This window comes from Haematobia irritans, chromosome 5 (assembly GCF_050003625.1).
Source record: "Haematobia irritans isolate KBUSLIRL chromosome 5, ASM5000362v1, whole genome shotgun sequence".
NCBI lineage: Eukaryota > Metazoa > Arthropoda > Insecta > Diptera > Muscidae > Haematobia > Haematobia irritans.
The window spans coordinates 118313589-118330579 of record NC_134401.1 but is presented as its reverse complement, the minus strand read 5'-3'; the positions used below and the strand labels follow the sequence as shown (position 1 = coordinate 118330579).

At 34.9% G+C, this 16991-nt stretch overlaps 1 protein-coding gene across 1 annotated transcript in view; it reads right to left on the bottom strand.

The window, feature by feature from the left end:
- Window positions 1–827: 827 nt before the first annotated feature.
- The window catches only part of LOC142238801 (uncharacterized), a 56724-nt gene continuing 40560 nt past the window's right edge, over window positions 828–16991 (bottom strand). Inside the window, exons 2-4 of the mRNA XM_075310523.1 lie at window positions 8638–9075; window positions 2103–2442; window positions 828–2043 (exon numbers count right to left, since the gene is read on the bottom strand). Of these exons, the coding sequence (XP_075166638.1) occupies window positions 1570–2043; window positions 2103–2442; window positions 8638–9075 (1252 nt within the window). The 3' untranslated portion in view covers window positions 828–1569. The remainder of the gene's footprint in view (window positions 2044–2102; window positions 2443–8637; window positions 9076–16991) is intronic.

Sequence of the window (16991 nt, the reverse complement as noted above, 5' to 3'; positions counted from 1 at the left end):
CGATATTTCGATGCGTTACAAACGGAATGACAAACTTATTATACCCCGTCACCATTCTATGGTGGTGGGTATAAAAATTGCCAAAAAAATAAAATAAAATAAATTTAGTTATAAAAATATCATATTTAAAATAAATTTAGATAAAAATTTTTCGAAAATTTGCTGATTTTTATTAATAAACATCATTTTATCGAACATTCGTTCTGATTTGCAGGAAGTTGCCGCCACACATAAATATTTTTTAGCTAAATTATTTTATATTTATTTTCCAAACCGAAAGTGGATCGCATTCTACCAGTTCGTTTATAGTTTCTAGGTGCTGCCTCAAAATTATTATAGAATCTGCTCGAGATGATTTTACTTTCGCTTTAATTTTGTTTTGTAAAACCGAAAAATTCGGTTATGGGAAGATGTGTTTGGCATTGGCTGTTCCAGTGGAGTTTTTAACAAAACGGTGTGCATCTCTTGCTTCAAAGCTTTAACTGCCTGATCAGCATTTTAAATTGATTTAAAACCATTTTTTTTTAAACTAGGATCTATTAGAGTTGCTACCCGAGGAACAGCGTGTGTTTCGTAGTGTGCAAATCTATAAATTAAACGGCAAATTATCGTTTCGATAAAGATTTAGTCTTAACTTATAATGTGGCCAATATATGGAATATGTTCGACACGAGCACTGTCGTCCGGATAAACTTATAGTCTGCACGGCGCATATCGTATTGTATTGATCGTTGTGTAATTTGCACCAGCCAATGATAATTTTTGATTGAGGCACAATCATGGGGAGTCCAACGATCTACATGCATATAATAAAACATCCAAATAGGTATTTTTCATTGTATATTTTTTAATCATTTATTTCGTAATTAGTTTCTTTACAACAATAACTAATAATGACATCTAATCGTACTAGAATCAAAACTTATCCTCTTGTGTATGTGTGTGTGTTTTTTTTTTAAAGTTATGATAAAAAGTAAATCTCATTTGTTGTTTGTATGGTTTATGATTAATGGTAGATGATTTTTCTTCTGTATGGGACTATTCGCAGTATTTTGTTATGGGTCCTTCACACGTGCTAAATAAAAAGATGTTGAACATTCTAATAAAATTCGGAAAAGCCTAAACCTATAATTGTATTATCTCGTAGGAAACAATTATTTGTTTGAACAGTTTGAAGAGTATGAACGATTTATTTGTGTGTGTGTGTGTGACAAGGACCCATGTTATAAAAATTAAATTAAACTTAAAACTCTAAAGAAAAATAGTATAAAGTAATTATAAAGCAGAGTAGTAAACAAAGTACAATTTAAATTAAATATACATCCATTATAGGAGTCCGATAACGAAGGGACGGGGAGTGGCGTGGGAGAAGGATGAAGAAACATGTTTCGCTTTGTCAAGAAGCCATGAAAATCAAAACAAAGAGCTATCAAAAATGACAATGTTTACCAAGAGCCCATTGAAATGTGGTAGTGGTGAATTTGCTTGAGGTTCCTTCCGACTGGGTTTAATTAAGCAAACCCGGTCCACTATCTTCTTCTCACATATGCTTCAAAATTTTATTGTTCTTTACTTTCTCTCATACAAATATTCATCTTCATAATAACGCGGTGTTGTACTGGCTATGAAAATCTGTGGACGCCTTTGTTGCAACGATATATTGATCTCTTCGGGTGTTCGGTATACCTGCTGTGTTTGCTGGTGATGTTGCTGCAGGTGATGCAGTTGAGGAGTAGCTGTGAAAAAGCGATACGGTGATTGAGTCACCGTTGCCAGAGTTGGTTGTGTTCGAATCTGTTGAATTTGCGGTTGAATCTGAGGTTGAATTGTGGTTACTGGCACTGGTTTGCGATAAACAGTCGTTTGTTGGGGCTGATTGTACTGTTGCTGATGATGTGTGGGTTGATGACGGATAGCGGGCTGTTGCAATGGAGTAGCCTGTGTTGGGGCCCTTTGGTATTGGGGTTGAACATGTTGTTGTTGCTGTTGCTGATGCTGCTGCTGTTGTTGTTGTTGTTGTTGTTGATGGAAACCAACTTGAATCTGAAAATAAGAAATGCGCCATTATATCCAGCTTTGGTTATTTAATTTCATTGTCTTACCGGTTGTCTATGATGTTGGACACGTTGTCTGGGTGCATCATCTTCTTCATCATAACGATCACGATCTTGATCGTAATAGTTCTCTGGATAATAGCGTTCTGAATAGCGTAGCGTTACATTGGGTTTACTCTGATGCTCTTGTAAATTCACTGGTTTATACAAATACTCATTGACAATATGGTATTTGGAAGATTGTTGACAATTATTATCATTGGATGGTGGCATACAGATCAAATGAATTTGATGGAAAGTAAAACCTTCTGGGCATATCCACGAGTGACGTTGGTTTTCTTGACAATAATGGAATACTTCGCAGTTGAGTGTATCATCGGCGTAGTAACTGAAATAATATTGGAATACATAAAGAAGCATAAATGATAGTTTATTTTAATTTGGAGATGGATAAAGGGTGATACGGTAAAACTTTGGTCAATAAAAACTTGACGTATTTTTTTCATTTTTGCATTTAAAAAACCTGAACACCTCTCATTTTGAAGGTGTGTGTATGTAGAATGTTGCTCCTATTTTGATTTTGTAATTCACTCTTCAGTTGTCAAAATGCCGTCCAAGCAAGAAGAGCAGCGTATCAAAATTTTGCTCGCGCATCGCGAAAATCCGAGCTACTCGCACGCAAAGCTGGCAAAATCGTTAAAAGTTGCCAAATCAACCGTTACAAATGTAATTAAAGTGTTTGGCAGCCAGAAAGTCTGGATCGGGGGGAAATCGAAAACCGGAAGCCGCTGAGACGACAAAGAGAGTTGCCGGTAGTTTCAAGCGAAACCCTAACCTCTCTCTCCGAGATGCCGCAAATAAGCTGGGTGTATCGTATACAACCGTGCATCGAGCCAAAAACGAGCCGGACTATCGACTTACAAGAAGGTAGTGACTCCAAATCGCGATGAGAAACAAAATACGACTGCCAAAGCGCGATCCCGGATGCTGTACACGACGATGCTGACGAAGTTTGACTGCGTGGTAATGGACGAAGAAACCTACGTCAAAGCCGACTACAAGCAGCTTCCGGGACAGGAGTTTTATACGGCAAAAGGAAGGGGAAAGGTAGCAGATATTTTCAAGCACATAAAACTGTCAAAGTTCGCAAAGAAATATCTGGTTTGGCAAGCCATCTGTACCTGTGGCTTGAAAAGCAGCATTTTCATAGCTTCCGGGACTGTCAACCAAGAAATTTACGTGAAAGAGTGTTTGAATAAACGTCTGCTGCCTGAAGAAGCACGGCTGTTCCGTACTGTTTTGGCCGGATTTGGCATCTTGCCATTACGGTAAAAAGGCCATGGAGTGGTACGCCGCCAACAACGTGCAGGTGGTTCCCAAGGACAAGAACCCTCCCAACACGCCAGAGCTCCGCCCAATTGAGAAATACTGGGCTATTGTCAAGCGGAACCTAAAGAAAACCAAAAAAAAAAACTGCTAAGGACGAGCAGCAGTTCAAGGCAAACTGGCTTTCTGGGGCGAAGAAGGTGGACAAGGTGGCTGTACAAAATCTGATGGCAGGTGTCAAGCGTGAGGTCCGGCAATTCGGATTTGGAAAAGCGAAAGTCTAACTGAATATTTTTCCTGAATTTTATACTAATTGAACTTGAAAAAAAAAAATAATTTGATTTTTTAAATAAACGATTTCACCGATTTACATGCGTTTTCCCTTTACCAAATTTTGACCGTATCACCCTTTAGTCATATTGGTTATAAATGAATTTCTATAATATCAACATAGTTGGTGACTGCTTGATTTTTCACTTCTGTCTTCGTCAGCCCCCATATTTTAGTGTACATATTCTATTTAGTGTACATATGACCGTATCACCCTTTAGTCATATTGGTTATAAATGAATTTCTATAATATCAACATAGTTGGTGACTGCTTGATTTTTCACTTCTGTCTTCGTCAGCCCCCATATTTTAGTGTACATATTCTAGGAGATTTCATATGTTATACCTTGGGCGTTACTGAAATCTCTCATAATTATTTCAATAAAAATACTCATAAATAAGAGAGATGGTGAGTTCTTGTGGTAGCATAACGGAGAAGACAGTCTGTCTGTAACAGCACACAATCCCCATATCGAATCCAACCTATGAACTGCTTCGTTTTCCCCCAGTGCAGAATCCATATTGAAAACCCTAAGGGAGAAGACCAAAGAACTTTTAACTGATGACTGGTTGTGAGGTATGCAGTTTATATACTGAAGACTCTGTCTTGACCACCGAGGTAAAGTTTGAAGATGTAACTAACTTAACAGGAATACTTGGCCGGATACCTTAAGAGACCCTTGTTATGGCCGAGTAGAAAGGTAGTCTACGTGGTGAGCTCAGGCGCCGATATTCTTTTCCGTCTGTCGATTCAACACTAATACGAGGTCCCCAAGGATGAGGATAATTGCGGATATCTGAATGGCTATGAGAACAATATTATAAGATGCAGTAGGAGCACGGTTTTTACCATTTTAGTGTAAGGGCCTACCGGAATAAGAGGAAATGAAATAGCCAATGTAGGGCCCTACAGGAGGTAAACACATTGAGACCTAACAAAACTAACAGATTATCAAATTAAGAGAGAGGAGAGCAATGGCGTGACTAGATTACGATCGATTGAAGAGTGGACCAAGAAAAGGCGAACCATCACAGGATATTAGAGGTAAGAGACAAGAGATTTGGGGCTATTATATTACGATCGAGTAAAAACAAACAATACAAGGATATTCGAGGTAATGACGGGAGATGTAACTAATTCAATAATTAGTATTTGATCGGACAAAATAAGAGGGCCTGAGCGTTGAGTGTTCATTCATGATTATTAACTAATTAAATCCCAGAACACTTTTCAAATGATAAAAATTTTGCCACAAATCGATATGCTGTTCCGTCTGCCTGCTCGCCACGAATAAATGCGGATATCCGAATGGCAATGAGAACAATATCAGAAGATGCATTACAACCATGAAACTTTCTTAAATGCCAGAGGATTATCTTTATTTAAGTGCAAGGACCTGATGGGCTAAGGTGAATCGAATTAGGCTATAACTGGACAGTATGAATCACGGCAGAATATGTATTGTGATGCAAAATCGTTAGCGTCCACTAGTTTGAGTTACAGAAATAGGAGCTGGACACTCATATAGAAATTTAGTATGTAAAGGCCGGTACTATGTTCATTCTTGCGAAAAATTTTTATAGAAACCATTATTTCGCACATAGAAAGCGGTGTTTATTTAGGTAACTTGGAGCGCTATTTTACAGGGAGCGATATTGAATTAAGTTGGTGGTTGCTGCTTGCTATTACAAAATTAACATTTTATTTTCCTTGGGCAATTGATCTGCTACTCCTTTGATCCTTTGTATAGTTTCGGAACAAAAATATTATCCGTGTTTGTGTTATAAACCCACACAAATAGTTTTAATAAATAAATTATTTCTTAATTCACATTGCAAATGGCGCCATGCTATAAAAGTCAGTTTTTCAACTCGAAAAAAACAAAGTACCACAAATGGAAAAATTTCGCTAGTTTTTCGCATTTTTTAATTTTGTATGGAGTTTCAAAGCGAAAACCGAACAGAGTACCGGCCGGTACTATGTTCATTCTTGCGAAAATTTTTTATAGAAACCATTATTTCCCATATAGAAAGCGGTGTTTATTTAGGTAACTTGGAGCGCTATTTAAAGGGAGCGATATTGAATTAAGTTGGTGGTTGCTGTTTGTTATTACAAAATTAACATTTTATTTTCCTAGAGCAATTGATCTGCTGCTCCTTTGATCCTTTGTATAGTTTCGGAACAAAAATATAATCCGTGTTTGTGTTATAAACCCACAAAAATAGTTTTAATAAATAAATTATTTCTCAATTCACATTGCAAATGGCGCCATGCTATAAACGTCAGTTTTTCAACTCGAAAAAAACAAAGTACCACAAATGGAAAAATTTCGCTAGTTTTTCGCATTTTTTAATTTTGTATGGAGTTTCAACGCGAAAACCGAACAGAGTACCGGCCTTAACAGGGAAACGGACGGAATAACTATGTGGGAACCAAACGTGATCCAAACCATGCATTTCCAAAAAAAAGTACGGTCTTAACTCTACACTGAAAGAAGAGTTTTCTGAGGAACGAAATTTCAGACTTGCGAAGTTTTCGTTTGACGCCAAAAAATTTAAAGAAAATTCAAATAAACAAGTTTAGAGACAATCCTCGAATTACTTATCATAAATTCCGGTTTATTCGCTCCGGTTTATAAGAAAGTAGAATTTCGTTTGTCTAAAATTTCGTTCCGGAGGATAGTATTTTTTTTTTTGGGTGTGTATGCCCCGAGAGAATGATTGGTGTCGAATAGGTGTTACTACCGAAAGTGAATATAGAGCCCATGACGACGATGTTTTGGAGTAATTCTCCTGTTAATGTCCTGATTTTGCAAGATATAGACATTTTGGGAGGAAAGAATTTAGACAAAACATAGGGAATTGATAGAGGAGACTGATAACCTAAGCGGCAAAAATAAATATAGAACGGAAAGATGGTAGGTATTAGAGGGCACAACAACCCAACTGCGGGTTTAGATGTTGGTCTATCCAAATGGGACAGAGAGGTTGCGACCATGTTGTCGTAGTGATTATGACAACGGCCGTTCTTCTTCCCATACAATAACGGTTGGCTGATAAGTCCCCGGTCTGACACATAGATGGCGTCGCTACTATTAAATGCATATTATTTGTATATAGTACCAACCTTCAAATGATTCGAGTCAAAATTTGACGTCTGTAAGTCAATTAGTTTGTGAGATAGAATGTCTTTTGTGAAGCAACTTTTGTTATGGAAAAATGAAAAAAATGGAAAAAAGGAATTTCGTGTTTTGATAAAATGCGATTTTCTGAAGGGAAAAAATACGGTGGAAGCAATAAATTGGCTTGATAATGAGTTTCCGGATCTGCCCCAGGGAAATCAACAATAATTGATTGGTATGCAAAATTCAAGCGTGGTGAAATGAGCACGGAGGACGGTGAACGCACTGGACGCCCGAAAGAGGTGGTTACCGACGAAAACATCAAAAAAATCCACAAAATGATTTTAATGACCGTAAAATGAAGTTGATCGAGATAGCAGAGGCCTTAAAGATATCAAAGGAACGTGTTGGTCATATTATTCATCAATATTTGGATATGCGGAAGCTCTGTGCAAAATGGGTGCCGCGGGAGCTCACATTTGACCAAAAAAAAAAAAAAACAACGTGTTGATGATTCTGAGCGGTGTTTGCAGCTGTTAACTCGTAATACACCCGAGTTTTTCCGTCGATATGTGACAATGGATGAAACATGGCTCCATCACTACACTTCTGAGTCCAATCGACAGTCGGCTGAGTGAACAGCGACCGGTGAACCGTCTCCGAAGCGTGGAAAGACTCAAAGGTCCGCTGGCAAAGTAATGGCCTCTGTTTTTTGGGATGCGCATGGAATAATTTTTATCGATTATCTTGAGAAGGGAAAAACCATCCACAGTGACTATTATATGGCGTTATTGGAACGTTTCAAGGTCGAAATCGCGGCAAAACGACCCCATATGAAGAAGAAAAGTGTTGTTCAACCAAGACAACGCACCGTGCCACAAGTCATTGAGAACGATGGCAAAAATTCATGAATTGGGCCTCGAATTGCTTCCCCACCCACCGTATTCTCCAGATCTGGCCCCCAGCGACTTTTTCTTGTTCTCAGACCTCAAAAGGATGCTCGCAGGGAAAAAAATTTGGCTGCAATGAAGAGGTGATCGCCGAAACTGAGGCCTATTTTGAGACAAAACCGTAGGAGTACTACCAAAATGGTATCAAAAAATTGGAAGGTCGTTGTATCGCTCTTGAAGGGAACTATGTTGAATAATAAAAACGAATTTTGATAAAAAATGTGTTTTTCTTTGTTAGACCGGGGACTTATCAGCCAACCTATGTTGACTCACTTTCTATAATGGATGTAGTAGTAACGTGACGTCATCCACGATTTTTCCTTGGGTGTGGTGTGTTAAACCACTATTTGATTGAGCCGTTTTGTGTTTTTAGCACAATTCCTCATTCCACAATGGACGATAGTTGTACCACCACCAGAAATTCATGGTACTTATTACATTGTGTATTGCCATGAAATAAAAAATTATGTAGATGATTCTTTCCAATTTTGAACTCTTAGAGATGCGGTGCTTGCTAGAATGCACTGATTAGTGTAAGATCTCAGTGGCGTTCCTCTAAAATTGGTCTCATTGGCTTTGCGAATATTTGTTTGGGCTGCTAAATTTTTATTTGTGGCCCGATTTCCAAGTGTTAGAAATCGTACAAAAACGTTCATCTGATGTATACAATATCTCTGCAATTTTTGGAGATATTCGATACTTAAAAACAGACTTTTGGACATATTTTTATTTCATCCCACTGTGCAAAGTCAATTCAAGTAGTAACATTAAGTTTTTCTATTTGCCTTGACGATTTAATTCTTTCATATTCATATTCGTGAAACCAATTGCAGAAATTCACATTAGCTTACTTACCCAGTTGTCTTTCCCTGACAATTGAATTTCGATTGAGCCAACAATAATGACAAACGATCTGGTTCCTCCTCCTCCTCCTCGATTTCCTCTTCGCTGGATTGTTTCTTCGAACCCTTTCCAATACCTTGATAGCTATTTTGTTGTTGTTTACGCGTCTGATAGACCGGACGTGGAGGTTCCTCTTGATCTTCCTCCGATTGAGAATAATCGTAGAGTGGTTGTTGCTGTTGTTGTTGTTGATGCCTGTAGCCTAAGTGGGTTTGGGCCTGCGTTTCAAAGTCATCGTCTTCATTGTCACTGGCCTCTATGGAGCGTGATTGAAAACCTTGAGGTTTGGCGGTAGTGGCTGTCAAACTATTGGTTGTTGACGCCGCCTTTGCCGTTGTATGACTGGAGCCGACAAAACAGGTCAAGGAGACTAGTAGTAAGAGATACAAACTAACGGAAATGAAAGAAAAGGAAAGGGAAATATTAGTGTCTTTTTTTTTGTTTTGTTGAAATCAATATCGAATACACGATGGAGTCAATAACTGGTGAATGTTTGGTGTAGTTGCATTTCATATAAAGTCCCATTATTTCAAATCGTTTGTGACAATTTTGTCTCTGACTTATATGCATGATGGAGTCAACAACTGGTCAATTTTGGTCAATTGTTTAATTTGTTTCGACCTTTCGACTTTTTCAAAATTTGAGTTTACGACGTTTTCAAAATGAAATCTTTCGACATTTTATAATCTTCGAAAAGTCCACTTCCACTTTATTTCATAACACAGTGAAACACTAAAAATCCAAACAAAAAATCACTTATCCCAGCCGAAAGTACTCGATGAGAGGAGAAAAACAAGTATATACGGCCGTAAGTTCGGCCAGGCCGAATCTTATGTACCCTCCACCATGGATTGCGTAGAAACTTCTACGAAAGACTGTCATCCACAATCGAATTACTTCTTAACATCGTTTTCTAAATTGTGAGTAAGTCCATACGTGGTATATATTATACAAAAAGTTATGTATAGTTAAGTCTACAAATAATTACGAATCGATATGGACTTTTTACACGGTACGTAGAGAGCCAGAATTGCTTATATGGGGGCTATATACAATTATGAACTTGATATGGACCAATTTTTGTGTGATTGGAAATCGATTTATCTGAGGGATATATATATATATATATAACTATAGACCGATATGGACCTAGTTAGGTATGGTTGTTAATGACCATATACTAGCACAATGTACCAAATTTCAACTCACTCGGATGAAATTTGCTCCTCAAAGATGCTCCAAAACCAAATCTCGGGATCGGTTTATATGGGGCTATATATGATTATGGACTGATATGGACCACTTTTGGCATGGTTGTTAAATATCATATACTATCACCACGTACCAAATTTCAAGCAGATGGGATGAATTTTGCTTCACCAAAGGCACCGGAGGTCAAATCTGGGGATCGGTTTATATGGGAACTATATATAATTATGGACTGATAGGAACCAATTCCTGCATGGTTGTTGGATACCATATGCTAACATCACGTACCAAATTTCAACCGAATGGGAAGAATTTTGCTCTTCCAACGGGCTCTGGAGGTAAAATCTGGGGATCGGTTTATATGGGGCCTATATATATGTAATTATGGACCGATTTCGACCAATTTTTGCATGGGAGTTTGAGGCCATATATTAACACCACATACCAAATTTCAACTGAATCAGATGAATTTTGGTCTTCCAAGAGGCTCCGGAGGTCAAATCTGGTGATCGGTTTATATGGGGGCTATATATAATTATGGACCGATGTGGACCAATTTTTGCACGGTTATAAGAGAACATATACTAACACCATGTACCAAATTTCAGCCGGATCGGATGAAATTTGCTTCTCTTAGAGGCCTCGCAAGCCAAATCGGGGGATCGGTTTATATGGGGGCTATATATAATTATGGAGCGATGTGGACCAATTTTTGCACGGTTATTAGAGACCATATACTAACACCATGTACCAATTTTCAGCCGGATCGGATGAAATTTGCTTCTCTTAGAGGCCTCGCAAGCCAAATTTGGGGGTCCGTTTATATGGGGGCTATACGTAAAAGTGGACCGATATGGCCCATTTGCAATACCATCCGACCTACATCAATAACAACTACTTGTGCCAAGTTTCAAGTCGATAGCTTGTTTCGTTCGGAAGTTAGCGTGATTTCAACAGACGGACGGACGGACGGACGGACATGCTCAGATCGACTCAGAATTTCACCACGACCCAGAATATATATACTTTATGGGGTCTTAGAGCAATATTTCGATGTGTTACAAACGGAATGACAAAGTTAATATACCCCCCATCCTATGGTGGAGGGTATAATAATTTCTGGGTTTCTCAAGTTTCGTCTTTTATGAGCCTCTAAAGTTTTGTCGCCATATCTCGAAAAATGCTATGAATTCATTTTAAATGCATTTAGCAAATTTGTAGCTCTTGACTCGGCCAACAAAAGTGCAGAATATATTAATTAATACAGTTCTTGAACTATTGAACAGTTCAAAAACTGTAGTCGAAAAACGAAAAAAATCGGTGATAAAAGGGGTAATTTTTTCGATATTTTTGCGATTTTGAGAATGATATGAACATTTTTCGAATTAATATATTCTGCACTTTTGTTGGCCGAGTCACGAGCAATTCAAAAATGAATTCACAGCAATTTTCGAGAAAAATCGAATTTGGCGACATAATTTTAGAAGCTCATAAAAGACGAACGGCAACCAATCTAGCAAAATCCAGAAATGAGTTTTCTTCTCTCATCGAGTCCTTTGGACTGTGATAAGTGATTTTTTGTTTGGAGTCAAGAAGTTTAATTTTGCGTTACAGTGTAATCACTGAACAAGTAATCACTAAAAAGTAAAATCTCTTTTAGATATAAGAAAAGTTCCCTATTTTTGGTATTAGCATAGCCACGAGTAATAGTGTTAGTCGATATCAATATTTAAGCTGTACTAACCATGAATTGATTGAAAGCCTCCTTTATAGTTTATTCTCACGTATGAAGAGTCTTCTTCTTTAATTTTAGTTTTGTGGTGTAAAAGCTTTTAAACAGCACTATGCAATAGCTTAAAATGAAATCAATGGAACATCTTTATGATATGGGAAAAATCTCAAAGTAAATTTATCGAAAAAGAAAAACACAAAAAAAACTAGAGACACAACAAAAAATTCAAGCATAAAAAAGTGCGCGGGAAAATTGCACTGAGATTTTCTGAAGATTTTTCATTGTTGTACAGTATTGGGATAGGATAGAGCGGGTGGACGGAAACTGTAGTGGTTGTGGTAAAGATGATGATTTTCCCTTAGGCAAATCCCTGTGCTTTTGGTCGACTCCTCACTTCTCTAACCGCAGATCAAAATAAAATGCCTAGTACTGAAGATGACACCAACAAAATTGGCAAATAAAAAAAAAATAAATAAAAGAAGTCTAACCACATTATCATGGAATTGTGTGACTTTTTTTTTGGTTCTTCTCCATTTGTTTTCTTTTAAATCCGCCAGTCTCTCAAAGTCATAGTCGAGTGCTGTAGTTGCCTTCAGGCGATTATGCAATGGCTGACATAAAAATTGCCTGTTGACTAGGGCCATACAATGCTACTTCGTGGATCAGTGAGTTGCTAGTGTTGATGCTTTTCTTTAACATCTTCTCTTCTTAGTCTGCCACTTACTAGACATTATATTTTATTTTATTACCTTCCAAACGGCATTTCGCCTGGGAAGTTTTTCCCCTCAAACTCTTATAAACAAATGAAACACCGCAAGTGTTTGAAACTTCTTTTTATTTAATGGTCTATTTACCTTGTGGCCTTCTGCCATAGAACTATAGAAGGTGATTTTAAAGAATTTTATAGTTTAAATAATTTAAACGTAAATGGATGCTACCAGTCATTGATTAGATGCGAAAGACATTTGGTGGCAAAACGAAACTCTAAAGGCCTTCAATAAATGATAATTGGGAGTTAATAGTCAATCAGGATGGTAAATTGGTGCTGTAATTTACCAGCATTAACCAGAATTTATTTATTTAAATGGTGTTAATCTATAGGTTTGATAAACGTTTAACACTTAACGACACTAATCGTGAGTTAAAAGGTTCAGTAACTTGCTAAGGAGTCTTTGCATTCATTATAGTTTAGTGTTATTTAACCATAAAACAAAATACTTAAGTAATAAGCTGACAAAATAGATTCTAAGATAAATAACAAACACTTAGAAGAATCAGTGAGAAGAAGTCATCTCATTTCTTTATACATAAACTACAACTAAAGACTTAAGACATAAACTCAATATTTTGATTCCACAAAAAGACTCAAGAAACAAACTTACTTGGCTGATAGACTTAGATAATCATGTTTTAAGGCCAATTTACAAATTTTATTACCAAATATATGTATTAGAAAAAATGTACAAAGATAAATAACAAAGAGTTAGAAGAATCAGTGAGAAGAAGTCATCTCATTTCTTTTTACATAAACTAAATCTAAAGACTTAAGACATAAACTCAATAGTTTGATTCCAAAAAAGACTCAAGAAACGAACTTACTTGGCATATAGACTTAGATAATCATGTTTTAAGGAAAATTTACAAATTGATTAAAATCTATTTAAATCTATGTATTAGAAAAAATGTGCAAGTTGCAAAGATGATTGTTGTCCATCTGACTGCTATGATAATGTAGCGTAAAAATTGTAAATAGATCACGTAAATGGGAGTAAACTTTTGGCCTCTGTGGTCATATGAGTAAAGATCGAACGGAACATATATATGGGAGCTAATCTAAATCTCAACCGATTTCAACCAATTATGGCTTACATAGCTGGAATGCTAATTCTACTCTCGGTGCAAAATTTCATATAAATGGGAGTAAAACTTTGGCCTCTGTGTGCATATGAGTGTAATGTGGGAGCTATATCTAAATCTGAACCGATAAATATCAAAAAATTGACATGTATAGTAAGAGTATCAGAGAAGGATAACTTCTTCTTTCACGTAAATCGGAGCAAAACCTTGGGAGTTATATCTAAATCTGAACCCATTACTTCCCAAATGAATAGGGTTCTATTCTGAACCAATATAAAGGGTGTTTTCCTAAGAGCTTGCTGATTTGAAATTTAAATAAAACACATGCCACATTATAAAATGGCAAAAAAATTATTTGGTAGATAATTTTGTCAAAATTTTATTTCTATAGAAAATTTTGTCAACATTTTTTTCTATAGAAAATTTTGTCAAATTATTATTTATATAGAAAATGTTGTCAAAATTTTATTTCTATAGAAAATTTTGTAAAAATTTTATTTCTATAGAAAATTTTGTAAAAATTTTATTTCTATAGAAAATTTTGTCGAAATTTTATTTCTATAGAAAATTTTATCAAATTATTATTTATATAGAAAATTTTGTCAAAATTTTATTTCTATAGAAAATGTCATTCAATTTTCGACTTTTCAAGAATTTGAGGGCGTATTTCGTAAACCAATGCCTTCAGGTATTAGTATTGCCAGATGTAGGGGAAATTCCCTACATGTAGGTTTTTTGTCTTTTAAGGACTTAGGGGCACAATGTAGGGACTTTTTCACTCAACACAATTTTTTAATTTTTGTGGCTATGGAGGAGTATATTAAAAGCCGGCCAGGCTTGATCTTTAACAATGTGTGGTAACCACGGTTACTACTCGTGCAAAAAAAAATCTACCAAAGTTTGGAGAATATCTTACCACAAATCTATCAAACAAATATTGCTGTAGAAATTTTTGTCAAAATTTTATTCCTTTAGAAAATTTTGTTAAAATTTTGTTTCTATAGAAAATTTTATCAAAATTTTATTTCTATAGAAAATTTGATCAAATTATTATTTCTATAGAAAATTTTATCAAATCATTATTTATATAGAAAATTTTGTCAAAATTTTATTTCTATATAAAATTTTGCCAAAATTTTATTTCTATAGAAAGTTTTGTCAAAATTTTATTTCTATAGAAAATTTTGTCAAAATTTTATTTCTATAGAAAATGTTGTCCAAATTTTATTTCTATAGAAAATTTTATCAAAATTTTATTTCTATAGAAAATTTTATCAAAATTGTATTTCTATAGAAAATTTTATCAAAATTTTATTTCTATAGAAAATTTTATCAATTTATTATTTCTGTAGAAAATTTTGTCAAAATTTTATTTCTATAGAAAATTTTGTCAAAATTTTATTTCTATAGAAAATTTTGTCAAAATTTTATTTCTATAGAAAATTTATTTCTGTAGAAAATTTTGTAAAAATTTTATTTCTATAGATTTTTTTAATTTTAATTTCTACAGAAAGTTTTCTCAAAATTGTATTTTTATAGAAATTTTTCTCAAAATTTTATTTCTATAGAAAAATTTCTATTTTTTATATTTATTTAAGCACAATCGAATTTTAATACAATTTTCATTGAAATATTTTTGTGTTATTCACATATGCTTGTTGTAGATTACAAAAAAAATATATTATTATTATTTAAAACTTCAGCAAAACTGTCGACATTTCTGGGTTTGTACAACATTCTTAAGTGCTTAAGATTTGGACTCGTCTATAAACTGAGGTCCCTTCTCATTAAATCTCAATGAATCAATACCCCAGAAATTCTTCATTTTCGTCCATTGAATGTTAATATTTCGCACGCATATTATTCCATGGGCTAGTCTCTTACACAAATAATTCCTTTAATTATCGAGCAGCTTTGACAAGTACCTAATTTAACTTTTGACTTCTAATACGATTACGAATAAAGGTGGTGGTAATGTATGTGCATATATGTTTCACATATATGCACAGTAAATTTCTTTACTTAAATAAATAACTATGCTTACAATGGGTTAATTTAGCAATAATACAAAAATAGAAAAACATATTAAAAGATTTAACAATTTATTTTATTGTACCATATTTTCTCTACTGAAACTTGTCTATGATTTTTCCTCTTTTCCATGCAAATGCGAAAAGACAATTCCCATAATAAAACAATTGTAAATGTTTGTTTCAACGTCACTATACTGCTGTTGTTGTTGTGAGCAGACGGTTTTTGCCCAGGTTTATTTTTTGTCGTCTTCTGATTTGAATAATCTTCTTCTTATATGATATTGTGATCTTCTTCACTATGGTAGGGAATTGTTTTTGGGACAATATTCTGCCAGGATTTGACAATGGTGGCCATCCCAAGGTGGTGTCGCATCGATTGGGTACAACGTTTTAATACGGGTGTTCTATAGCTGAGGGATCCCAGTGACCTTACTATTACTTCCATTTTTTTTTTTGCAAGACTACCTCTCAAGGTCTTGATAAATTTACAATAAATCGGAAACCTTACATTGAGTTTTTGGAAAGCCATACATAAAATAAAAAATACCCGACAAATTGCATTTAGTTCAGTCAAAGCAAGTTTTTAAAAGCACATTAAAAAGTCGTGAAATGGACATGACTAAATAAGTGTGTTTTATGAATTTTAAGGAAATTTTATTTTTATTGTATTTCTATAGAAAAAAAACTATTGTCAATGTTTTATTTCTATAGAAAATTTTGTCAAAATTTTATTTCTATGGAAAATTGTGTCAACATTTTATTTCTATAGAAAATTTTATTTCTATGGAAAATTTTGTCAACATGTTAATTCTATAGAAAATTTTGTCCAAATTTTATTTCTATAGAAAATATTGTCAAAATTTTATTTCTATAGAAAATTTTGTCAAAATTTTATTTCTATAGTAAATTTTGTCAAAATTTTATTTCTATAGTAAATTTTGTCAAAATTTTATTTCTAAAGAAAACTTTGTCAAAATTGACGCTAAAATATAAGGTATACAATTTTTAAGAATATTTAAAAAAAGTTGAGAGGTTCGCATTCTGGTTCAAATATAAAAATTTCTCACAGCCTCATTGCACCATCCATGAAAGTTTAAAGAAAATCAGAATTTTTGAAAAGTCGTGGAAGGCTGTGATCGGCCCCGATTGTATATTGAAAATAGAGGTGAGCAATAATTTTGTGACTCACGCGTGAGTCGTGAGTCACGCTGATGGCAACGGCGTGTGTGTGCATGGTTAACAAACCAAAAGTCGTGCGTGAGTCACGAAAATAATTTCTTCGTGAGTGTGTGTGAGTAACGAATTTCGGAAAAATACGCTCACGAAAACAATACCGCCCACGGATATAAAACGCTTACGAGACGAATTCATTTACAATTTTAGTAACCATGCTCATGTTTTCAAACACATCCCTAAGGCAAATTAGTCATAAAATTATTCTTGAGTCACGATATTTCGTGCGTGCAAATTTTGCG